The sequence below is a fragment of the Lytechinus pictus genome, chromosome 18 (assembly GCF_037042905.1).
Source record: "Lytechinus pictus isolate F3 Inbred chromosome 18, Lp3.0, whole genome shotgun sequence".
In the NCBI taxonomy this organism is placed as follows: Eukaryota; Metazoa; Echinodermata; class Echinoidea; order Temnopleuroida; family Toxopneustidae; genus Lytechinus; species Lytechinus pictus.
The window spans coordinates 24,461,405-24,488,798 of record NC_087262.1 but is presented as its reverse complement, the minus strand read 5'-3'; the positions used below and the strand labels follow the sequence as shown (position 1 = coordinate 24,488,798).

At 36.2% G+C, this 27,394-nt stretch overlaps 1 protein-coding gene across 2 annotated transcripts; it reads right to left on the bottom strand.

Annotated features, from left to right (window-relative positions):
• Positions 1-5,095: 5,095 nt before the first annotated feature.
• LOC129281990 (stearoyl-CoA desaturase 5-like) lies at positions 5,096-20,652 on the bottom strand. 2 transcript variants are annotated; one of them, XM_054917925.2, is made up of 5 exons: positions 20,349-20,652; positions 15,428-15,674; positions 13,713-13,843; positions 12,821-13,026; positions 5,096-9,635 (listed from the first exon to the last, which is right to left on the bottom strand). In XM_054917925.2, exons 2-5 carry the CDS (start codon positions 15,651-15,653, stop codon positions 9,206-9,208), a joined length of 993 nt encoding a protein of 330 aa, XP_054773900.2. In that variant the 5' UTR covers positions 15,654-15,674; positions 20,349-20,652; the 3' UTR covers positions 5,096-9,205. The 2 variants fall into 2 exon arrangements, with proteins under 2 accessions (XP_054773900.2, XP_054773899.2); XM_054917924.2 differs by lacking the exon at positions 20,349-20,652 and having other exon boundaries at positions 15,428-15,882.
• Positions 20,653-27,394: the final 6,742 nt, after the last annotated feature.

Below are 27,394 nucleotides of genomic sequence, written 5' to 3'. Positions count from 1 at the left end.
TCAATCCACAAATTCTATAAATTCTTTTAAACGAGGTTACCTATTGGCCAAACATTTATTATAACAAAGTATTTTCTAGTATTCTTTCCTTTTTGTTTATTTGTTTTCTTTTTTATGTTTATTTTATAGATTATAACTTTTTATATTGATTTTCACTTGTATTTATATATATTATCATGTTTATGTTCTATTTTATGTTTGTAATGGGGGAGGGCTTCGTTGTAAAGCAGTTTTATAACTGAACCGAACTACCCTCCACCTTATTTTATCATTTGTTATAAATAAAACATGAATAAATAAATAAATAAATAAACCATTAAAAAAGAAAAGTCAAGGGTGAATGGACAATTTGGTTCTTCATGACAGTATATGCTTTCCCCTCTGTTCCCTTTCACCGTTCCGTTCGGCCAGGGTTGGGGGCGACTCCATGATTTTTCTAAAGGGGTGCTTTAGTCCTAAAAATTTGTAAAAGAATAGAAAAATTGTCAACACTGCCAAAATTGACGGCATTTTGGGGTTTCTTTTGGCTACAATTTTAAGTGGTGCACCCGCATCTTCCGACCCTGAATCCTCGTCAGGGGGGGGGGGGGGTCTCCAGCTTTCGATCGTACGATCGACCTTGCCCTTGCAATACATGAACAGTTAATGATGGAATGCTGAATGAGACGATTCACACGCCACATAGATGATAGCCTCTCAACAAGACACATGATGCATCTTTATTTACCTACAGCAGGGAGAAGTACGATCATGGTATGAAACAGTTAAACATATCTTACTGGGGAGGGGGGCGATCCCTCGTGCTGAGGCTAATCGACTCGCACCATATTTAGATGCAGCTGGCATAATAAGGAAATATTACACTTTAATTTGAACTGCTCGCACCATACCCGCGTGAACAATACTGAGGTGAAAGGTCAAGTTTGTGTGCGCAGATAGTTTCCGGTAAATTTCTTGATATTAGGGGGCAGAGAACTTTTTGAATTGCCAATTGGTCTACAGCCGTTTTGTCTACTTTCCGTTTAGACTCATATCTTGCAGTAGCGTAATGAACCAAACAATTTGAGGGGGCTTGATATGGCGTATCGCGTAAAATCTATAAAAACTTGCGAGTGAGCGAAGCAAGCGAGCAAAATATGTCGACATTTTTATTACAAAAATCCAATTTTGTGATAGAATTTGAAAAATGATATCACATTTCACCGTTCTCTCTTTCTTTTTGTTTCTTTTTCTCTTTTTTTTCGTGGTCGTTATTATTATTATATGGGCAAAACCCACCCAAGTCCTCCCCCCATCTGTACGCGACTGCCCACTTATTGATCTAATCCTACTTCATGCAAGCGGCGTTTTTGCTATAATTGCCATGTGGCTAACTGACCACTAATATCTAATTAGGCTGTAATATATATATATATATATATATATATATATATATATATGTATATATATATATATATCGTCTGATATCCACTAAGTTTCACACCACGTAGTCTACATTATTAGATGAACTGTTAATGAACCAAATACATTTTCACTGAAAAAAAAACAGAAAAAATAACAAAATAGACGAAATGGGTATTAGACCATAGTGCAGACCAAACGATAATGAGACCAAAGTGATAGTAGACTTAATGGACTTAGCCCATATGGATGGTAGAGGACGTGAGAAGTAGCCGCACTGCATGTAAGCGTAAAGTGAATATATAGGGTGGTGTAACGAAATATTTTGTTTAATGCTTTTTAGCCTTTATTAAGATAATATCACATTTTTCATACATACAAGGGTAATAAGTAAAATATACAAAACAAAGTGAAGTACATATATACAGCAACATAACAAATTAAGTATTATACATTATGATAAACATTTTTTTAACAAAGATTATCACAACCCATAATATAAACAAAGAAAACAATTATTTTCACTTGTAATTATTGTATAATAATGCGGTATTGTATGATGAAAAAATCCAAACGTAAAGACTTTTAAGTTCTGAGCAAATAATAACATTGATATATAAAGTAATTTGTTGAATAAAGATGTGAATAGGTTATCCCATTAAAATATATATATATATATCTCTCCATATTTTGTAAGACAATACAAAATAAATAAGTCTCTACGTGTATACCTAGAAAGTGTACAACAATCTGAATAAAGATTTTATATAAAACACACAAAAACAAAAGAACAACAAAACAAACCAAAACAAAAATTGAAGGGAGAGCAGCCAAACTGAAACTCATCTCCTTTATCTTTTACTCATAATGGCATCTTGATATATTTTATAATATTGAATCTACTACTATTATTCCAATACTATATTATAAATCATTTTATACAAAATAAGCTTTGTAGGAAGATAATCGTATATATATTGATTTTTTGACCACCTGTGAATCTGGTTTATCGCCCTCTAGAGAGATATAGGCATAGCCATAAATGTCTTTCTGGATGACAAATTGGCAGCCTCCATGTAGAAAGTTACATGAACGAATTTGATGGAAAACCCGTGGTCAATCATCATGGATTCAAAAGCCCATTTCCAATCTTTGGCAACAAATAAGAACATGTTTATAAAAAAATCCAAGATTCCTGGGATTATGTTAAAGCCCGGAGACATGAAATCATTCCTAATATCCTGGAAAGATGACGAGTCAATTGTATGAAGGCCATTGGGACTGTGGTCATAACAACAATAAATTCATATGTAGAAGATTAGTTTAACTAATTTATTTTTAAACTAAAAAAAAGAAGTGTTTTGTTTTTGTTATTGACCTTTTAAAAGTATTATTTGCACTTAAAGTGTAAAAGACATCCACCTGGGGTCCGTTTCATAAAGGACTTGCAACTGTAACTTTGTCATCATGGCAACTACCATGGTAACAGGGCTCAGCAGCCAATCCGAATCAAGGTTACCATGGTAGTTGCCATAATGGCAAAGTTACAACATTTGCAAGTCATTTATGAAACGGGCCCCTGGTCATCTTTCGTTGCACCACCCTATACTTCTGTAGGCGTACTAGTAATTTACGTATAGAACCAGGAATTACATGGAAGAGGGGTTGGGGTAGGGGCGTTTAAAAATTAATGGAAATGACGGATTTACCATTTCATTTCCCCACTTGTTCTGATGTATAACATGAAATTATGTTTATTCAAATTTTGTCCTCCAAGAAAAAAAAAATGATTTAAAACTGATTTAATACATGAAATATTCAATGCTGCAATTGCTTCATTACAAGGGACACATTAAAGTATGCAAAAATGAAACAATTATGATTTCATGTAATAACATAAAAGGAAAAGTGGGGATGTGACATAACCAGCCCACCTGATTAATTTTCATGACGACCTGTATATAAGTGTTTTCACAATATATTGCTAAAGTTTAAAATACTCTTTATTTTGTTGAAATTTTCAGCATTTTGCTCTGTGAATTTTACTCTATATATAGTAGATAAAAATATTTTCAGCCCTGAGTACCCCTTTAAATTGTGATTTATATGTTCTTAACATCTTCGTAGAATTGGCGCGAGAGTAATGTAAAATATATCATATTTTCACTTCTTTCACCTTTTTACCAAATCAATGATTTTAACAATATCAATCATATTCTTTCATTGCGTTTGTCTGCCTTCACACTCTGTTTCTCTTATATCCCCAGTAGCGTAACCGGCGGGGGGGGGGGGGGGGGGCAGGGGTGGCAGCCCCCCCCCCCCCGGTGGAGTCACCGAAAAAAAATAAAAACGGGAAAAAGGAAAAAGGGAGAAAGGAAGAAAGGGAAAGAAAGGAAGAAAAAGAGGAAAGAGGAAAAAATAAAAAGGAAAAGAACAGGGAAAAAGAACCAAAAGAGAAGAAAGGTAAAACGGAAGGGAAGAGGAAAAATGGAGAAAAGAAGAACATGTTAGAAAAAACAAATTTCATCCCGAAATGCTAAAAAATGAGTGAGAGAGGGGAAATGAATTAGTAAATGGCAAATTGTGGCGGAAGGGGGAAAAAAAGAGACAAAAAGAAGCGGGAAATAAGGTAGAATGAAAGATCGCGCTAAAATGCCAGTGGAAGGTGAATTGAAAAGTGAAGAAAAGATAAGAAAGGAAAACAAAGGAGAATTTAAGAATACGACCAGGCTACTGAGAATTAAAAATAAAGTAAAGTAAAAGAAAAAAGAATGGCGTATGTGTATGAGGTCAAGAAAAGCATGGAGGTAAAAAGAATAGCTTGTTTAATGTCATGCAATAACAGTCGCAATCAGGGTGAAAATATTGAACTTCGACAAGTTCCGGAGGTACCGCCCAAGCATTGCCTACGTCATTTAATAGCCAAAGGCTAAACACGCCCCTTTAATTACTAATTAGAATTTCGTTTTCATGAGGCCGAACAATTTCCAGCTCGCTTCGCTCGCTCGGGACTTTTATAAAGAAATATTTGCCACACATGCCATGCTGAGCCCCCTCTTTTTCTTGGGGGGGGGGGGGGGGGCATCACGCTACCCCTGCGCATAGAGCTTCGCTGGGGGTGTTTCATCAAAGTTAAACTAAATGGTCAGTGCTGACTATTTTAGTGAAATCCTTGGTTTTGATTGGCTAAGAAGCACTGGCCTCTGACTGTTGCTATGGTAACTGTCGGAGAAAGACAACTTGTCAGTGCCGACGAATTTCATGAAACGGACCCCTGTTCACATCAAAATATGACCGGGAAATTGTGGGGTCTTGCCCCCCCCCCCCGGCCACCGACCCCTGTCTCTCTTTCAATCTTTCTTACTATTACAAATCGCCCATTTTATCTCATCTTTTATCTCTTAATCATTTTAATTTTACTTGTTACTTTATCTTTTGTATATGCTATCCTTCTTCCACAATGTATTTTTGTTCTTTCTTCGTAAGCGTGATTCGGGTTGATTTTAATCATTTATTTACTTTTCACTTTCATTCACTCTGTTTTTTTTTTCTATCAATCACTCTTTCCCCATCTCCATCTACTTGCCGTCTTCTGCATATTAATCTTAATCGGTCATTTTCATCACACTAATAGGTCTAAATATATAAGAGAAGAAAAAAGCCATAAATTAAAAAAATGCAAAACAGTCATATATAATTTATCATGTTACACTGATAAATTGCGTGCATTTATTTAGTCGTTTATAAATTTTCATTCTTTCAACAAACGCAAACAATAAGTTGACTGGCACTTGATAACAGAAGAACTAAAATCAGAATTTCCAAAATATTTGTTTGAAGGGACATCACCCTACATCAGACTCCTAGGAGTAATGCTTGCGTCAGTCAAATTAAAAGGTCGTTATAGAGTACCGAAGTGTGACTTCAGTTGCCATGGTGTCATGGCGGGCTGGTTCTAACTTCTAAACAAAGTCGCAGGTGACGGTCGTCTGTACACTTTGCAAATGACTTTGGCTCGTCTGAAAAATAAGTTGCAAGCGATAAAATTCCCATAGCAGCCATTCTCCTATATTATATAAGAAACACGCACTTTCATTCGGCGGGTTCATTTGATGGCAACTGACGTCATCGCTTCGGTACTCTCTGTATCTAATAAAAACGAAGACAAATATATAAGAAATCCTTATCTTATTTTGCAGTTACGACGAGACACATTCTTAAAATAGAATTCTTGGTGCTATGACATACGTTCATGTTGTATTTATATGTTCAAATTAACATATTTACAAGCAACACATCATCGAACGCAAAATTTTACAAGTAAACAAAGTTACATGTTTTAAACGTGACAAAGAACATGAATAATTTCCTAGAGTCAACTCCTAAAGATCACACACATTGAACATGTTAAGCGAACATGACCAAGGCAACCAAATATTTGTAATAAAACAAACAATATATTCAACTTTTTTCTATATAGGTGACAACCTTTGTTATCAAGATTCTAGATCCAAATGGTATATAGCAGAGATCGAGAAGGACGAGGAATATTAACAGCTCTTGGTGTGTCCAATAGATACCTCATGGGCAAGTTTGTACAATTGACCTTTCATTTCTTCCATTAGGATAGGCAAATTTCAAAGCAAGATATTACATAAGCTGGCCAGACATAGCAAGATGCACAAATTGCATAGACCATGTGACTAGAATATCAATCAATGAACACTTTATAAAGGTGTTTGTTGCATTTCTACTTTGAATGCATTCGCATGTTGCTATTACAATGTACTAGGCCAACTGTTAGACATGTTAAATACCAGCTGTTACTGAACGCATTGTTGCTTTCCAGTCGGTTTCCAGTGGAAACAGGGTGGAAACGCATTTAAAAGGAATATATGAATAATCAAGACACCAGTGTCGGTGCTTATCTCATTAAATATCAAACCACCATGCCATCAAGAGTTCAAATGACCTTCTTCTGATCATGCGCAGAATGGAACTCCGAACTGGCTTATTACAAACCTTGTGTTGCATATACACGTATCACACTTGTGTCCAATGACGTGACACACGTGTGTTGCATGATACACTAACACGTTTCACATGTGTTTTCAACGATACACCTGTGTGTTGCATGATACACTTACACGTTTCACACTTGTCTATTAATGACACACATGTGTGTTGCATGAAACGCGTACACGTTTCACACTTGTCTATCTAATGATACACATGTGTGTTGCATGAAACACGTACACGTTCCACACTTGTCGTCTTCCAATGACACACATGAGTGCTGTATAATACACTTACGTTTCACACTTGTGTCCAATGACACATCTGAGAGTTGCGTGATACACTTACACGTTTCACATTAATCTTGTGTGTCCAACGACACACCTGTGTGTAGCATGATACACTAGTGTGTTATATGACACAATTGCACGTTTTACATTTACAAACCTATGTGTGCCACACTCAACATGTCCCATAATGAGTGTGTCATGTGATACACAATCAAATATGTGACTAATAGTAGTGTGTTAATTGACTCAAGTTAATCGTAAAATGGTCACCCAGTACCACAAAGGTGAGGAATTGCTCGTGGGGCTGAGACTTGATAATTACATCGTAATAAATGAAGTCAATCGTAGAAATCTGCCCAAAGATCAATCACTAAGCTTTATGTCACATGGCACTGGGGGCGAATTAAAACACATAAAAGTCAGCGATTTGACCGGAGGAAAGTATTCTGAATTAAACAAAGGCCAACAAAAGTTAACAATAGAATAACAGAACAAAACGGGGAAATAGATAAATGGGAAAAAAAGGAAGGAGGGGGAAAAGGAAGAAAAAGAATAAGAAGAAGAATCGAAGAAGACGAAGAAGTAGTAGAAGAAGAAGAATCGAAGAAAATAATAATAATGACAATAATAATAAGAGAAAGAAGAAGAACAAAAATTTGATCTCTTAAGAACCACACGAGCACCATATACGCAAACATTTCTATTTAAATCAATGCGTAGACATATTTTTTACGATCACAATATAAATATTTTCATTTTTATAGTGATTTTGATCAGTTGTTATATCTCCTATTTGCAATTTACAATACCCATTATAATCTGACTGCATGCGAGTTACATCAAACTGGTAAACCATCACCAATCCCTAAACAATATACAAAATGCCTCTCCATCGCAAAAACCATCACTCAAAACTTATTTTATTCTGATAGTGATTTTGATCACTTGTTATATCTCCAATTTCCAATCAACAAATATACCCATTATAATCTAATCGCATGTACTTTACATCAAACTGGTAAACCATCACCAATCCCTACACAATATAAAATGCCTCTCCATAATGAAATCTATCGCAAAAACCATCAAACAAAACTACATTCATGATCTACAAGAAAAACATTCACTTTGAAATGTTCTTCAGAGGTCGGTGTCCTAAAAACGAATACTATCGAAAGACAAAATATCAGCTTTTATCGACCTTGCAAAAAATATTATAATAATCTCCAGAGATGATAATACAGACTATAGGCCCTAGTGTTTAGGGCAGTTGTTAAAAACAATTCAACCAAAATGAATTATATATAGTTGTATACAAAATATATACAATAATTCTTACATTTTGTCGTCGCATCAAAATCAATTTCAAATATCAACTTCGAAGACTTTACTCGAATACTCATTACGAAACAACGATTATAAATCAAGTTATCCTCTTCAAAACTGAAACTATAAGCACAAAGTGGACAACTGCATTCTCAAATAGATTCTTGAACTCTTAAATCAATTAATATTCACACTGGGACGAACAGTATTCTGAAGTCTTCTCATTTGAATAACGTTGTAAATACTGCAGTTGTTTTTTTTAACCCCCAGATAACTTATATTGAAACAGCGCTTGCGATTGCTCCCCATTTTCGCTAAAAATTTTCGGCTGTTTCCTCTTTGCGCAATGCATCACGTGACTAAAAATATATATTCAATACTTACGCATAGAAATAGTCATCGTTCGTTTTAATTCATCTACAAAGCTCCATAATATATGTGAAAATATTGTCTGAATAATAAGGCTTCTATTTCTTCTCATCACGCTCATGTTCCGAATGAATGGGCCATACAATGAATGACCCCTTTTTTTATTTCGCGGTTAAGACCCCCCCCCTCAAAAAAAAAACCAATAAATTAAATTAAATAACTTAAATTTAATTGTTATATCATTTTGAAATCAAACACATCTATCAAATTTCAAATGCTTAGTTTTCCCTTAGTGGGTACTGAATCATTTCAAAATAAGTTTGAGTTCGAATCGCCCTAAAGGTTTTAGAAGTAGGGCGGGGCGGCTGACTATGCTAAAAATCACTAATATTTATCAAAACAAAGTTTTTGTACTTGTTTACTGAAAAGTTGAGACTAACGAATTCATAACAAGAAAAAGATATTCACCTAAAGAAAATAAACTTTATTGTAATAACCCAAATCCGGTTCATCGGCACTACAGTTCACAGAAAAGTGAAGATGATTTTTTTTTACTATAAGGCAAATAGATATATCCTGAACTGTTATTTCGCAATTAGTATACGGTTATGGGCACTGTTTGCCGGATTGTATTCGGTGTGCATGCGCCTTAATACATAAAGAAAACTAGATTCTCGTTTCAAAAAATAATTGTAATACTGCTACGAGGATTAAAGAGAACGCATTTACTACATCCCTCTCCCATCACATATCATTCAGTCTTTACTCTGTACACGCTGAAAAAAAAATGTCGTAAACGAGAGCTAATCACTATGTTGAACCTTCTCCCCAGTGCGCTGCTTACGGGCCTCGATGATGTTAGGCGCGATCAACTTACGATCCGTAACCTGACCGAACCACGCCATTACGTCGATGAATATCGAAGTCGGATTGATCCGCCAACCGAACTCGCCGGTCCGGTAATCGTTCGGGAATACGTGATGGTAGTTGTGCCAGCCCTCGCCCAGTGCTAGAGTGGTGACAATGGGGTTTTCGGCTGGGTGGATGGTGTAGTCGTAGGGGTGCTGGCCCCACATGTGGGCGGCGCTGTTCACCAGCCATGTTGCGTTCAGATTGAGGCAGTACCGGAGTAGACCGCAAACCAAATAAGCATTCAACGCAGACTCACCCCAGTAGGTAGGTACGTAGGTAGGGATGATGAAGCAGAATAATATAACGAGTGGTAGGTAAAACCTGGGACAAGAGTAAAAAAGAAAGAAGATTTAAGCATAATAACAACAAGAAAGGAGAAAAAAAAGAAGGAAAAGAAGTGGTAGTAGAAGAAAAATAATAGGAAAGTCAAAAAGGGGCCTAAGCTTTCGATCCTAGCAGAATCTTCGTCGGAGGCAAAATGACAAACATATAAAGTGGAACAACCATAATATAGACCACAAACAAGCTACAGCAACACTAGAAACAAGGAGACAAAAGGGGCATTAGTGAGTAGAGAAGACCAATCAGGTTAGTGAAGGGGATGAAAGAAAAGGAGTAGGCAGACACAAAGGGAAGTTAGTGTAAGTAAGGCCAGTAAAAGACCTCAAGCCAAGAGGGATTAAAATAATGAGGCAGGCAACATCAAACAGGATCTGGAACAAAACAGTGATAATGGGATGAAAAACAAGAGAATTAGTGAGAGGTGGGTCAAACAGGTTACAAAGAAAGGCTTAATAAACTGGTGCATAAGAGTGGGGGAAAAAAAAGGGAAAAAGAATGGGGAACAACTGATAATGTGCAAAAGACATATAAGTATATATGATAAAGCATTAAACAAACTAAGAGAAGAAGGTAAGTGTAAATATGTATCTATAAGTGATATGTATATAAATATATCCAAAAAAGAAATGTATATGAAAAAATATATAAATACACATATGGTGTAACTGATATTGTAATCCGCTAGATGTGACGGGAAAAAAAACATAAGACTATATAGTAGGGGAAAAAAAAAAAAAAAAAAAAAAAAACCTGTATATGTGAAAAAGGGGAAAAATAATAGGAGGAGGAAGAAGGAGAAGAGGAAAAGAAGAAGAAGAGGAAAAGAAGAAGAAGAGGAGGAGGGGGAGGAAAGAAGAAGGAAAAAAGGGAAAAATGAAGAAGATTTAGAAAATGAAGAAGTAGGAGAAGAAGAATAAGGAGGAGGGGAGGAGGAGCTAGGAGGAGAAAAGGGAGAAGTATATAGTAAGAAGAAAAACAACAAGAAAATATAAAAAGATGAAGAAATCAAATATTGTTTTGGTTCTTGATCGATGTGATCTTGTTTGCAGAGGAATAAGTACATTTACTTCTCAACAAAGAAAATATCGCTCTGTTGGCTTTCCATAGTTGAACCCAATCGGATCAAGCTCATCTATCATGTCTTACTTTGAGTAGCCAAACGTGAAAAAGCTCTAAAAGTATGTGAATATGTTACATGGTATGCGAGGCGAGCTGAGTAGCCAGTATAATAGAACTCATGACAATTGAATCATGATACTACACTGTAAAATCGCTGTTAAAAAGTTAAGCAACGCCGTTTAAGCCCGTCACTCTAACAATTATTGTTAAAATTTTTGAACAAGTTGCTTTAAAAAGTTTCAACAATTGTTAAAAAGTTTAAGCAATATAATGTTAGAGTGGCGTGCTTAAACAGCATTGCTTAACATTTTTAACAGCGTTTTAACAGTGTACAGGGAAAGTAAACATGAAAAGCATAGATCAGCGTTTTCCATTTGGCTATGAAAATGACTTTCATAACCAAACATGTTATACCTATATTCAATTTGTTTAACGTCAATGGATACAGGCGGTCCTTTTTTGAGAAGCATTCGCTTCACATTATGTCACAGAAACATAATACAAGAGCAAACAAAAACGAAACACAAAGTCATGTTTTACGACTGTGACTGTATCAAAGTCTCCTTTTTTTCTTTCGAGGGGCGGTTTATGATTCTTTAATAGTTTGATCAGATTTTGAAAGGTAATTTTGTTTGTTTTATTGACAAGTCATGGTGAATTAGGGGTTCACTGTGAGAGGTATTGCACGGATCTACCGCGTGATAAACCTACCCATATGCGGTGAAAAAGAGAGACTTATAAAACATATAATAAAAAATGGCTTCATATATGCTTGTTCAGTTCGTGCTTATCAAGCAACAATACAAACAACAAACATATTTTGAAAATATCTATGCCATGAAATTGAATAAAAAAAAGGTCTCAAGCTACTAAAAATAAGCCACAATTTTCCTTTCATGGCAAAACAATATTTTGAAATGAAAAAACTGAAATTCCATTTAAGTACAATTTCAGCACTAGGGCCCTGACAAAGGCCAGCTTGTTTGTCAATTAGCTTCCCGTCCTCCATTTAGATTAAAAAAATATATAAATAAATAAATCATGCATGTCTTCTCTTGTAAGCTTCTACTACTACTACTACTACTACTACTACTACTACTACTATTTCTACTACTACTACTACTACTACTACTATTACTACTACTACTACTGCTGCTACTACTATACTACTACTCGTACTTATACTACTACTACTATACTACTACTACTACTACTTCTACTATTACTACTACTACTACTGTTGCTGCTGCTGCTACTACTACTACTACTACTACTACTACTAGTACTACTACTACTACTAGTACTACTACTACTACTACTTCTACTATTACTACTACTATTTCTACTACTACTACTACTACTACTACTACTACTATTACTACTACTACTACTACTACTGCTGCTGCTGCTACTAGTACTACTACTACTATTATTATTTCTACTACTACTACTACTACTACGACTATTCTACTACTACTACTACTACGACTATTCTACTACTACTACTAGTAGTAGTACTACTACTACTAATACTACTACTACTACTATACTACTACTACTACTTCTACTACTACTACTAGTACTACTACTACTACTAACTACTACTATACTACTACTACTACTTCTACTACTACTACTAGTACTACTACTACTAGTACTTCTACTACTACTAGTACTACTACAACTAGAACTTCGACTATCCTTGTTCATTTCTTTTCCCATCTTTGGTCATTGTGTGTGTGGGGAGGGGGGGGGGGGTGGACAATCCGCCTCAAACCTGCCATCTGCAGTCGAGTAACGACTCCTGACACTATGACTACCACCACTACTATACTTCAACTACTCAAGGGCGGTTACACAGGGGTGGAGGATATATTGACTGTAAAAGAAAATACCACTGGATTTCAAAGAAACCTGAAAAACATGCAGTAATCCCTAAAACACGTTGGAATAACTGTTAAAATAATTAATAAATAAAGCGAGGAGGTCATCGATGAATTAACCTTGTTTCAGAATGAAATTTCATCAAATTAAATCAAATTTACCTTCTCTGAAATTTGACTACTGGATCTGCCAGGAGATCAGAGAAATCGATTTTCTTTCCGTACTCGAAGACATCCGGGTGTTTCTTGACTAGCAACCAGCCAACGTGGGCAAAAAAGAAACCACGCAATGCATTATGGGGATCAGCATCCGTCTCGGAAAACTTGTGATGGACGCGATGATCTCGTGCCCAGTCGAATATATCATTCTGAAAAACAATCCGGATGACAAATTTATTATTATAAATCATTTAGGAAAAAAATAATTATAGTTTTGCAAATCTCTATTTCGATTTGATTCATGCATTTAATTGACTGTTCTGGTCCACTTCTTTGGTTACAAATCTGTTTTGGCCACATTGGTAATCACCAATGAGAAAACTTTAAAAAAATGAATAACAAATACCAGTACAATATTCAAGGACATATAATATCTTTTTTTCCTATTAAGCATATTGTAACCCAGCCATTTATGACTCATATCTACTATAATCATAAAAAAAATAAATTGATAATATTGATAATCAAATCAAGTAACTTTTGTATAAAGCCCCTTTGAATCAGTACGTGCTATATTTGAAACCAGACGAATCACTTGAATTATTGACAGGGTGAATTATATCTATGGATGGGAGACAAGCCCCTCCCTCCCCCTTTGGTCCACAGGGTCTTTTGTCGAAAAACAGTACGCTACTCTATTTCTAGCAGTGAGAATGAAATATGACCTTTTCGTGTTTCCTTGCCTTTAAAAACATTCTACAACAAATCTTTACTTTAAATGATTATCTTAACCAGCAAGGAAAAAAAAATCTTCCCCTAACAATGAAATCCTGGATTTGTCAACATAAGGCACTAAGAAGTAAAATGTATGGTCATCAAATCTGGGATTATATACCTGGAAGGCCATTGTTTGGCACATGCCTAAGAATGTTCGTAGAGGGAGCTTTGCCTTGTAAGAACGATGAGCCCAAAGTCGGTGTGCTCCAGCGGTTATTCCAAGACCAGTTAAGAAGTAAAGGAAAACAGCTGGATGGATATGAGGGAAGAAAAGGCAATTTAATAAAATAATCAGTCACCAATCGAGCAATCAATCCATCCATCCATCCATCCATCAATCAATCAATCAATCAACCAATCATCAATCAATGAAACATTCAATCAATCAATCAAACAATCAATGAAACGTTCAATCAATCAATCAATCAAACAATCAATCCATCGTGGCCGAGTGGTCTAAGGCGCCGACTAGACATTTGAAAGTCCGGGGTTCGATCCCCGGCCACGGCACCCATGCCCGTGAGTAAGGCATTTAATCGACAGTGTTCTTTTATCCTTATTGAAATAAATGGAAATGCTGTATGCATTCTTGGTAACTAGGTGTGGACTTGTCTTAAAAAAAATCAATCAATTATAGAGTCATTTAATCAATCAATCAGTCAGTCTAACAATCAGTAAATCAATCAATCAATCACATCCATCAGTCAGTTAGTATCATTGATTTCACATTCAATCTTTATGAAATACTGTGATTTCTATATGGGAGAACGTTTAATTAAACTTGGGGTGGTGAAAATGTGCTCACTGACGGGTTTCGTACGAATTGACAAATTATAGATGTATTCATAAATTTGTAAGAGTTATAAAAACATCTACCATTTAATTTGATGTAGTATACCAAAAAAGAGAAACGCGTGTTGTATAATCGACCTCGTTTTATTTAAATTTGATTCTGCCTTTTCTTCTTAAGTATAGAATAAGTCCCGAGGAGACAGACAATCACCTTAGCATTACGAGCTGAAAGCACTCAGAATCATAACAAATTTATGTAAGTCTTATATGACGCACGGAGAAGCAAGACAATATAAGGAAAAAACACAGATCGTTTTTAGATTAACTACTTTTTCTTTTCTCATGGTTTTTAAACATCTTACCATCTTACAAAGTTCTTTGATGTTCTTTATCCCCCCCCCCCCTTATAGTGATTCGCGAACGTCACCGTCGTTTCTGCCTGTTAGTATAGAACTTCCCACAGGAAACCACAATCATTTTACTCTCCATGCAATCATTTGACAAAAAGTAGACAGAGTTTTGGGGGAAAAAATAGATTAAGGGAGCTACAATTTTATGAAATATGAAGTGGCGGTGGGGTGAAGATAGTTCTGTTGACAAGTTGATAATGTTTGTGATTGTGATAAGAATTGTGACGAATATGATAATGGTGATGGAGGTAGTCAGGTAGATGACGATATTGAAGTGTTGGTGGTTGTGATAATGGCGGCGATGATGATGGTGGTGGTGGTGGCGATGGTATAATGATGGTGGTGGCGATGATGGTAATGATGGTGTGATGTTGTTTGTGATGATAATGTGGTGGTGCTTGTTGTTGTGGTGATGATGATAATGGTGGTGGACTGGTGGTGTTGGTGATGATGATGACGATAAATAAAGGTATAAATAATTTATGTGTAGTTATTGACGTACGCTCAGACATTGCTTGCCTTAATGTTAACATTCGTGCTTTCTCAAATCGATTAAAGTAGGGGAAATTTTGGTCACCCGCTGGTGCAGGTCAGATTAAAACTATAATAGGAACATGATTATGTAACTTACTCCAGGCGATGGTATACATCTTGCACTTCCAGATGGTGAAGAGAAGAGCGTAGACCGATACCAGATGCAAGAGACACATGAGAACGACATTCCTCCAGACGATCTTTGAAGGTGGCCGCTTCTGCTCCTGTTGGTACCCGGATGGGTAGGGTGTGTGATCCAGATCATCCAGGGGGGTGTCTTCCGGAGACACGGCCACGTTCATCACCGGGTTCTTGGGTGCCATGGTGGTGGAATACTCGATAACCTGTTTGGGGAGTTGTTTTAGATTGGGAGGTATGATGAATCGGGTCATATCATCAGAAGGCTTTTTACAAGCAATACTTGTGCATGCATAAACCCAGAGCAGAGAACTGCTCACAGTATGGCCCTTCGAGCATGACGGGGAGCTGTTTTGTAAGCATGGTATATAAGGGAAAGGTTAAAACCCGATCACGCCATCCGTTCGTTCGACTGGATAGTACTGCACAATGCAGATTATGATATTGGTGACCACTGACCAGTGGTCAGATTATTAAAGGTTTGAAATGTCCTTTTTAAAATCACATTTGTGAACAATAGCCAACATATAGAGAGAGCCATGGCAACTATTGGTTCACTGCGTTTATAAGAATGGTAAAGATCCTTGTCCTTATACGCCGTCTTTCATTAGGTGGTGCAAATATATTCCAATAAGGTCTCAGATACATTTTGGTGAGAATTTCGTACAAGATATATACACATGCTTTTTGAAAAAAATACACATGCAATTTGATTTAAAATCTCATTCAAATGTCTATTGCATGTTTAACTGAAATAAAATGATCCATCTATATAAACGCTAAGACACGTCGACGATAACTTGGGGATAACATACAGGTATAGACCTTTACATGAACATTCAAATTTTATGCATACTTTTCAAACAAAAGGTGATATTCTTGACAACGGGAAAGCTTTCCTGCAGCAAGTAAGGTATGCAAACTCTATTCTCAAAGTGATGATTTTTTTAAAAGTTCTATAGGTTCAAAGAATAACTTGCTGTGGGGTTCCCAGAGAAGAAAAATAAAACAAGTTCAAATGCATGTGATATATCTTTTTTAAGTCGGAATAGCAGCGCTTCGAGCTTGTCATCCGGCACATCGACGCACTGGTCGGAGGTTTCGGGGTCATGGACCCTATGGAAGAACAGAGTAATTTTTGTCAATGAATCTAAAATGGGCAATCCTGTCGATTATGTTATTTAATTTATCTATTCAACATATTTGCAATTCATTTTGTTTATTTCAATTGATGCCATAATATATGCCATATCGCAAACAACACATAATTTTCTTTGGTGATGATGAGGAGGAGGTTATATATATTTATGTATTGTGTTTTTTAATAATCGGAAAATAAATAAACAAACAAACAAAGGGATCACACAGTTGTGACACGACAATTGCTCTTACGATATTAGCTCCGGTCTTGATATCTCACAGGGCATAGGGTTAGAGTTAGGATTGTAATAAATAGAGTTTTGGGTTCAGAATAATGTACAGATAATCATTAGGGTTTATTTAGTTATGGAGGTTGGATACTATAGTTGGCTTAACGTGCAGATATTCTATTGAACCAATATTATTGTCGCCGGAGCAAATGTCATGGAACCCATACAGTAACGCCATATTGACCTGATATTGATGGACATTCGATGGGATTGTTTCTTTCCACATTGGTCATGAAATTCGCCGCCTGCTGATTAGCTATTTGCATAATCAATAAAGATAACATACACTCTGAAAAAATATTGGGTAAAAATGCTCCATGATGGTAACTACGTGTCCAACCAATATTGGGCATTTCTTTTGGGCATTTTTATTCATCCAGTGTGATGAAAATTTTGCCTATTCTAAAGTAATTGCTGCTTATTTTTTAACCTTACTGGACAATATGCTTCCCACATTGGGTAAACAATATGCCCAAAATTGGTTGGACACATTATAGATTACCCTCGTGCTTGTTAAAATTTAACCAATATTTTGTTTACAGTGTAAGTACTTAAAACGTAAAAGGAGACGATCCTCTCATCAGGATAACTTTAAATGGTGTACTTTGAGAGCGTACATGTCGGAAAGATATTCACGATGCTATATGGGACCTGCAAAATTAAAATGAACAAGCAGGTGATTTCTTTATAGAAAAAAATGTGTTTTGTTACTGACACAGATGTTTTACACACACCGCAATGAACATTATATATAAGTAAAAATACACGTCCAATTTGTTGAACATTGTGAGGAAATTAGGAGAAGTGGTGTTTTTCAATCGCAATGTCTCGAAATCTAACCACTATCTCGTTATAATTATCAACATGACATTTATTCTCAATTTCATTCTCGAAAGAAACTACATTGACGGAGACAATGACAATGAAATGAATGCAATGTACACAATAGGTCCATATCCATGGTAACACACAACAAAGTATGTCAAAGCAAGGAGATATACCATGTTACAGTACATATTTACCTCGATAGACATCCAACTGTACGGAGCCTTTAAAGTGCCATCGACTTGACGAGATACTTAATCTTGCCATGTCGACATAATAACCTTATTATGTCGACATGGCGACATACGTTATCTTGCCAAGTCGACTTATAAAAAAATATATGTCGACAAGGCGAGATACGTTATCTTGCCAAGTTGACTTATAAAAAGTTATGTGTCGACATGGCGAGATGCGTTACTAGTATCTTGCAAAGTTGACTTATAAAACGTTATATGTCAAATTGGCGAGATATGAAGTGTCCAAAGCCCGGCGAGAGTCCAAATATCTCGCCAAGTTGACATATAGCTTTTTATAAGTCGACTTGGCTATAGATAAAATATCTCGCCATGTTGACATATAACTTTTCATAAGTCAACTTGGCAAAATAACTTATCGCGCCATGTCGACATATAACCTTTTAATCGACTTGGCGAGATAACGTATCTCGCCATGTTGACATAATAAGGTTATTATGTCGACATGGCAAGATAAAGTATCTCGCCAAGTCGTCAAGTCGATGGCACTTTAAAGGCTCCGTACAACTAATAATTTCGCACAGGTAACATGTGTAGTCTGTGTCATGCAAACGAATTTACATACTTAAAGGGGAATCCAGCCTTGGCCATAAAATGTTGTGTTGGGAAGGAGAAAAATAAATTAAACAGAATGGTGAAAGTTTGAAAAAAATCGGACAAGCAATAAGAAAGTTATAGCTTCTTTATAATTGAGATCACTAATACTATGTAGATTTCAAATTGGCAACTGGGTAAGTAAATTATGACAAGGTGCAAGGACAACTTTCCCATAGGCCATGTACTTTATTATCAGGGATTTGTGGTTTTCTCCTAAGTACTCATTCCCCTGGGGCAATAATCTAAATATAACTCAGGTAGTATATTGTTTTATGTCCTCATGAAAGAAAAGTATAATTTGAAATAAAACTTTTGGGGAAAATGACATTTTAGCCATAATATGTATTGGAGTACATGGAAGAGTAGTCCTTGCCTTACATCAATATGATCCCATATGCGGCCAATTTGAAGTCTCCATGGGTATAGTGATTACCAATATTTACAAATTTTAAAAATTCATAATTTTCTTGTTGTTTGTTCAATATTGTTCAAACTTTCACCTATCAACTTGTTTGATTTTTCCTTTCCTTACAAAAACAAGTTTCTATTTGGGTTGGATTCCCCTTTAATCTGGTTCAGATCATTATTCTACTAATTCTGTTTTTTTTTTCTTTTGCTGCTAACACTGCTGAATGTCTCTATATCATAACATTAACTAACATCGAGTCACTATAGGAAGCAAGAAATTGTTCAAGGGTCGAGTAAATATTAATAAATGATATTTACATGCAGCCCTTCATGATTTGTGTTACTAAGTGCTTTACATGTAATTATTATTACTCCGGGCATTTTGATCCAGGCTGTTCCCCACTTAAAGTTCGCCATCTCCACTCCTCGGGGAGCATCATGCATGGCCAGGAAACCGGTATATAGCACACATGTATGCCAAACTAATCAACGTTCACATCTTACCGGATACCCATTTAACACATGTGTGGAGAGTGACAAACGTGGATAAGTGCTTTGCCAAAGGATCTTAGGTGTATTTAGCAATCACTTCACAGACTCTTTCTATAAAGCAAATAATCTTTTGGTATAAGCCCTTCATAACAAAGCAGTCATGTCGAAAATCAGTGAATTAAACAGCAGTGTCGTACTGGACTCTGGATAAAACACATATTTGAAATTTGTCGTCCGGTCCGAATACTAAGACGATGTGCTGTGACGATAAAACAACTTTCGACAATGACCTCTTATCTGTCCATTGTGATTTGACGGGCATTTTCAATAGATTCTCAACGTTCCAGAGAGCGTCTGGGAAGTGGACGCGAAAATTCGCTATTCGCGCCGGATGGACTCGAACCGCCGACCCTTGAATGAAGAGTCAAGTGACTGAACCACTACACCGCGACACCTCCACTAAAAAGTGTGGGGCAGGCATTTCTCATCTGGTCGTGATCAAGTGTCATTTTGCGTTTGACATGAAAATGAAGGAATTTTGCAATAACAAATCAATTATATTATATTTCTTTATCAATATCAGTATGGAAATGTAGATTTCAGGGAATTTCGGGTGGGGGTGTCCCTTGCTCTACCGTATATGTCAATGTACGATTTACAAAATGCGTAATTACATCCTTACAATAGGTATAGGCCTACTCGAATCATGCACTCGGATGCTCACTCACTTATTAGCTATAACTTGAACTGCAAAGATTTATGTTCAAGAAACAATGAGTTAAAATGCAATTAATGACTGCAACATCATTGATATACAAGTAACTGAATCTGACATCATTAAACCGACCATTATAAACAATAACGATTTACATACCAGTACCAAGTTCAGCTAGCAAGCTCACGAGGAAGACGGATACAACGCAAGAACCAGACAAGAACCAAACATGCACACGGAATCAAACAAATTCATGAGAATGAATCGAATTACTCTCAATTCCCAATCGAGGTAGATCTAGCTATGACGTATATCGAGTGTTCATCAGTTATATTTAGCATACTGTGTATGATGTTGCTTTACAGGCAGTCACAGTATACAGCCCTTGAGTCCAATTGTATTTGCCAACGGGGGAATAAATATGAAAAAAAAGGTTTTCATTTTGCAACGTTGAAAGTCAAGTGAAGGTCACACAGACGTATTTCGTACCTCGCGCTGTATAACATATACCGTGTTTACACTTAATCGGCTTTTGCATCTTCTGAACCGCGAGCCGATGCAGCATCGGCTTTTTCATAGCGTGTAAACGCGATTAACTTGCATCGGCTCGCGGTTCAGAACCGGCAATTTGCACCACCAAAGTAGTAGGTTCAGTCGTTCAGAACCGCGAGCCGATGCAGAATCGGCTTTTTTACTACGTGTAAACAGAAAGCCGATTCTGCATTGGCAATTTGTGCGCATTTCATTTACTTTACCATTGTGACGTAATTGTAAGCGCACGGATCCAGCGTTGTCTTTATTATGACGTATATTGTTGGTGTGCGTATCATTTCAGGTTTTTGCATCGGCTCGCGGTTCTGAACCGCGAGCTGTAACAGCGTGTAAACGCAGTGCAAGATAAACCAAAAGCCGATTCTGCATCGGCTTTTGGTTCTGAACCAAAAGCAAGTGTAAACACGGTCACATATCTTCTAATGCCAAATTGTAGTAGCCAAGAGAGTAAGAGGGCATTTTTATTTGGAATACCTCCGTCACATTTTTTGTAGCAGCTACATAGGTGCCATAATGCCCCAGTCACATATAGACACGGATCAACACGGCAATGCCGGCATGATCCGGGGAGGTCCGGGATCGTTTTGCCCCGGATTGAGCGTTGGTGACTGTAAACACGGCATCTACACGGCATCTTCACACGGATCTACACGGACCATGCCGGCAGAGCACGTCATCTACACGGATCACCAGGGCGTCTACACGGACCAACACGTCAGCTACACGGACCAACACGTCAGCAACACGGACCAACATGTCAGCTACATTGACCGGCACGGCAAATGAAAATCTGCTCATAAAAATAAGCTGATTTTTGTTTTATCTATTTCATTCATTTCTCATCCTTGTCGCAACATCGTAATTGTTTTCTGAGTGAATTGCCAAAAAAATATATATAACAACTCAAAACTTCCTTAAGCAGTAAAAACGCTGTTTTATATTTTATACAACACAGTTTACTGTTTTTACAGTAGTTGTTAAGTTCTTGAAATCTTAAACAACAAATTCAATTTTGAATATTAAATCTTAAATAAATTAAGCATAATTATGTTAATTTCAACTGTTTAGCAACTACTGAAAAGTTCATTAAGTAAACAGTGTTGTATAACATTGATGGGGGAAAAACACGGACTGCTAAATGTAGGGCCTACTCCAGGCAGCTACACGGACCTACACGACAACTACACGTCAGCAACACGGACCAACACGTCTGCTACACGGACCAACACGTCAGCTACACGGACCATCCGTGTTGTTTGAATTGAGACGTTTATCAATAAGTATTCTTCCACCACCACATGTGTTTGTATTTTTTTATTACTTCATCTTTTCCTTTTAGTACACATAATATATTAAGTTGCATTATATTTTCGTCATCATTTCAAGTTTGATGTTTTTAAATCTGTACACTCTATGTATATATGCCTGTAAATTGTACGCAATTCAGCCTTTTGGCTGCAAAGTGCAATAATTTCAATAAAACCTTTTCAATGTCAATTTCAATTAAAATCCCGGATTGCTTGTCTACCCGGCAGTCCACGGATGACGCCGGATGTTTTTGACAGTCAAAAACTGCCGTGTTGGCCTCCCGGACGTTCAAGGACCAACACGGACCACCACGGACCTCCAAGGATGCCCAAGGCGCCAACACGGATCTCTCCCCGGATCAGATCCGGGATGGTCCGGGGTCTGTATGTGACTGGGGCTTTAGGCATAAAATAAATAAAACAGTTGTTTCCGACACGCTGTACGGCCGTCCTAGAGCATTATGTGACTGAGGTAGAAAAGTAAGTTCATGTTTGTCTGGGGAAGGGGAGTGGCATGCATGATGGGCATACAAATGGGGACAAATTTGTGTTTTAACCTACTAACCGTGGACGCCCGACAAAGGGGATATTCCCTGTACATTACCTAATCACATTTTAATGCAGTTTCATATTTATTTATTCATTGATTAATTGATTTATGTCTTTCTTTCATCTTCCTTCAAATATTTATTTATCTATCAATTTTTAAATAATTAATAAATCATTTTTTAAATTCATTTTACTCATTTATTTCATTCATTCATTTCTTTATTTATCTATCAATTAATTAATTAATCAAACATTTTTAAAAATTCATTTTACTCATTTATTTCATTAATTCATTTCTCTATTTATGTATCAATTAATCAATTAATCAATTAATCATTTAACAAAATTCATTTTACTCATTTATTTCATTAATTCATTTCTTTTAGACATCTGAGCTGTACATATGGCCCTTCTCAGTCTCAGGCTTTTCTTTCGAGGGATCAATGCATGATGTAATCATGGTGAATTTCTACCTCTTTGGATTGTATGTGGGCGTCCTCGGTCAACGGGTTACGCTCATATTTTGTGTTTATTATGTCCGAAAATGAGTCTGATTAGTTGTAAATTCAAAATATGCAGTGTATAAACATCGCACACGCACATCCTCACTTTGGCATTAAAAGTTTAATGAGTCCACCATTTACACATTTATAAGTGTGTGTGGGGTGAGTGTGGGTGTGTGTACATTTGGCATGTTAACTTGGGGCCCTATGACTTAACGATATAGCGATCGTGCAAACACAGAGGGACCTTAATGACTTTCAGATACAATAACAAAATCAAGTCAATGACATTCCTTCGAAGAGATAACTCACACGTCGTGCTTCCGATCGGTCTATTATTGCTAAGATTACATATCAGACATGTGATGATGATTTCTGTTATTTCGCAAGATCATTTTCTACTAATTGGCAACAGAATTACTCCACGAATTAAAGTCAGAGTCGGCCAATGGAAGAGTGTGCATGGGGACTGACAGTGCAAAAATACACACAGATAATCAGATGGTAATTTTTACGGGTGTTTTTTGTTGTTGTTTTACTGCCCTCGTTTTTTTTTGTTATTTTTTAAAGAGAAGTAACAATTCGTTATTGCGTCACCATATCAAATCCAAATGATTACATAATAATCTAGCAACATGGCTGATTTTGTTTTCCTTGGTGGTATATGTGTGACACATCCACGAGGGAGGGGACAACAAGGGCGATCATAATTGTAAGGAGAACGATATATTTCTCCTCCATTAATTGAAATTGAAGGGTCTGGTAAGGGTAAATCTAGTGTATACCAAAATGAGTAAGACTTTATATTTAAAGGACAAGTCCACCCCAACAAAAAGTTGATTTGAATAAAAAGAGAAAAATCCAACAAACATAACACTGAAAATTTCATCAAAATCGGATGTAAAATAAGAAAGTTATGACATTTTAAAGTTTTGCTTAATTTCACAAAATAGTTATATGCACATCCTGGTGGGTATGCAAATGAGGAGACTGATGACGTCATCCACTCACTATTTCTTTTGTATTTTATTATATGAAATAGGGAATATTCTATTTTTCTCCTCCTTGTCAAGTCAAACAACGATTAATTCCTCCCTGAACATGTGGAATGAGCATTGTTTAATACTATATGATTCAGTCAAGTTGGTCCTCATTGGCAAATCTATAAAAATGAAATATTGTATAATTCAAACAATAAAAAACAAAAGAAATAGTGAGTGAGGGACATCATCAACTTTCTCATTTGAGTTGTGCATATCACTGTTTTGTTGAAAATAAGCAAAACTTTAAAGTGTCATAACTTTCTTATTTTACATCCGACTTTGATGAAATTTTCAGCGTTTTGCTAGTTTGATTTTCCTCTATTTATTCAAATCAACATTTTTCTGGGATGGACTTGACCTTTAAAATGCGGAATGAAGTTTAAGCAAATTTAAAGAAGGGAAAAGAGCCGCTGGGTAGGCATGGGGTCGTGCCGTTTGACTAATAATTTGCAACTCCTCATCTTGAGATATTTCTAATAATCGAAAATGAAAGAAAATCAAGGAGGAAATAAGAGAAAACAAGAGATAGGCTTGACTCGTGTAACTTTAAATTTGAGGACAAAATATGACGTCACATTCAGGTATTATTCTTACCCCCAGCCTAAAAATGAATAAATAAAATGAATAGCAAAAAAAAAAAAAAAAAAAATGAAAAAAAAAAGGCACCATCCGTGAAGTTGAACCCAGCTATTAAAAAATCAATCTGCATGACCAAAGCGCGTGCTTTGAATCTAGATTGAAAATTATCCATGATCTTAAAACCTAGCGGATAACAGGCACCGGTCTTGTTTCAAGAAATCCGGAAAGATGTATCCAAGCATGATCGGAACGAACCAGCTCTGTCAGACTGTGCGGTATGTATCTGTAATATTTTTGTAACTGTTGATGTCGATTTATAGTCAATGAATATTGAAATATAAAAAAATAGCTGGACTAAAAATATACATTTTCAGAGTTATAGGCCTATATAGAGAATAAATCAGCCAATAATTTGTGTATCGAAACAAGTTTTTAGAATGGAAAGGTACCAATTTTGCTACTTGGTAACAGAAATATTTCGATATGAATGTATTCACACTTAAAAATGTTGGGCAACACACTGTCCACTGTGTTGGGTAATGTATGTTGGCTACAAATATATATATATTCTGTGCAATTATTATCCAATCAGTTGAGCAAATCTATTACCCAATTATTAGTTTATATTACCCAATCTGGACAGCTTTAACCAATAGTTATGTGGACAGTATGTTGCCCAAGGTTGGTTAAAAGTTGGGTATTTTTTGGCCCAACTATTTTAAGAGTGTTGGGTAGTAAATTAGATTGTTATCATTCAAGTTGGTCTAAATCACAAGACTACACTGCTCAGAATGTTGCATTATGGGTTAATTAGGAACCTGGCCAGATGTGAATAGTTGAGGGCGTGAGATTGTGCTATACGGGTTCGTATATAACTGCTTTACAGACAACACAAAATGAACCTTACACCCTTAATCTAAAGGATAACGCCACTAAAAATGAAAATGAAATATTGCACCGCCAGCACATTCTTACACGGTTGGTCTTTAACTATATATATACATGGTATTTTATCTCGAATGTTCTGTTACATCACTCTGTATCTTGAAATTATCTTGTAAAGGTCAGGTTGAACGTCGCATTACAATGACCTCGAGACGTTGCGTAAGATAACAGTCCCACTTCAATATATATCTTGACCTAAATATGAACGCTGACATTCCAATTAACCAGCTAACTAGTGATGATATGGAAATTGTATAAACTTGTCATTTATCTCGATGATAAGAGGTTTGTTATTTGTTAGTTCCGTTCTAATCAGTATCACAAGGCATGACACGTGGTTTGTTATTTAATTTGTGTTTAAATATTATAAGTATTTTCTTTTCAGAATAGATTTATTAACTGAGTTTTTAATGTATCGTAATGAAATAATTGAATTGTACGTATGCAAAGTTCCAAAACTCGACCAATCAGTTAGTTTACATCAATCATGTAAATTGTCGATATCAGATTTATAAGATATACAGATTCATTTCTACTGACATTTCTTTCTTTTATTGAAAATAAATTTTACTAGATAGGCTACCAAAAATAATTCGTTTCAACGGGGAAACGTTTCAGATCGCTGTTCTTTAATCTTCCCTCTGATTTCAGTTTGGCGCAGTGCATGTCAAATGGGAGCAGTGTTTCTCAGCAATCAACTAATCAGCTATTTTTTTTTTCTTATAGACGTTCAAAGTAGATCTAGGAACGAAAGAAATTACCCGGCGTATTTCAGACAGATTTGGTAATATACTGTTTTTCTCCAATCCATACAGTCACAATAAATGATGAGATTTTTTAATCCCACTAACATATTCTATATTCTAAGAATATTGTAATAAGCAACCAATTCCATATTCCCAACATGAGAGGTTCATCGTGACCATTTCCTGTGAGTATGGATTCATTAAAAGGGAAGTTTCTGACACGATGCGCGAAGCGCGCTTTATTGTGAGTGCGGAGAGGATGCCTGGAAAGCTTTCAAATTTCACTAGGAGACCTCTTATCAGGTAATTCATTTCAGATTCATGACGAAATGAATTGACATGACTATTATATCGTCAATATTACAGGATGGGTAAATAATAATGAGTGCAGGGAGCGGGTGGGAACAGCTTTGTAGTCTCACCAATTTTGAGAAATAAATAAATGATTACATCAATCCATTAGTAGATTCATGGCGGGATGGCATGGTAGTTTATTGTCAACATTAGAAGATGAATCGTTTTTGTTTTGAAGAGAGAAGCTCGTGAATTTCGCGATATATATTTGTTATGGGTGGCGTATCAAAGAAGAAATGGGGTACGTGTCCCAGGCGCCAATTTCAAAGAATGGATCGAAGAGAGGGAAAACGAACATAAAATATTTTCTTCAAATAACAGAATTTGAAAAAAAACATCCTTGAGAGCGTAATCTGACAAATATCCAAACTAACTACCCGTGTCGAAACGTATTATTATTTTTTTAAAGCTCAGTCGTTAAATGAAAATAGTGCACTATTGCTCTGGGTGCTGATTTTTTTTTTTAGATACATTAACGCCGCTGAAAACTTTTGATCCAGTCTAACCTGAACTTAATGGAATTCCAACAATGTCGTATTTTTTTCTCCAGGAAATGTGCACAATGTCGTTTTTAAGCAAAGAAAAGCACACTTAATTTTCAAGACAAGTGGAATGCCTCTGGCGGTC

What these genes read in the sequence shown, in the direction of transcription:
- LOC129281990 (XM_054917924.2), bottom strand. Translation starts at nt 15,722, where the DNA reads ATGACCCGATTCATCATACCTCCCAATCTAAAACAACTCCCCAAACAG. An exon ending in GATGTATACCATCGCCTGGA is followed by an intron (nt 13,844 to 15,427) that starts GTAAGTTACATA and finishes ATATCCATCCAG; the next exon opens with CTGTTTTCCTTTACTTCTTA. An exon ending in GTAGTCAAATTTCAGAGAAG is followed by an intron (nt 9,636 to 12,820) that starts GTAAATTTGATT and finishes CTCTTGTCCCAG; the next exon opens with GTTTTACCTACCACTCGTTA.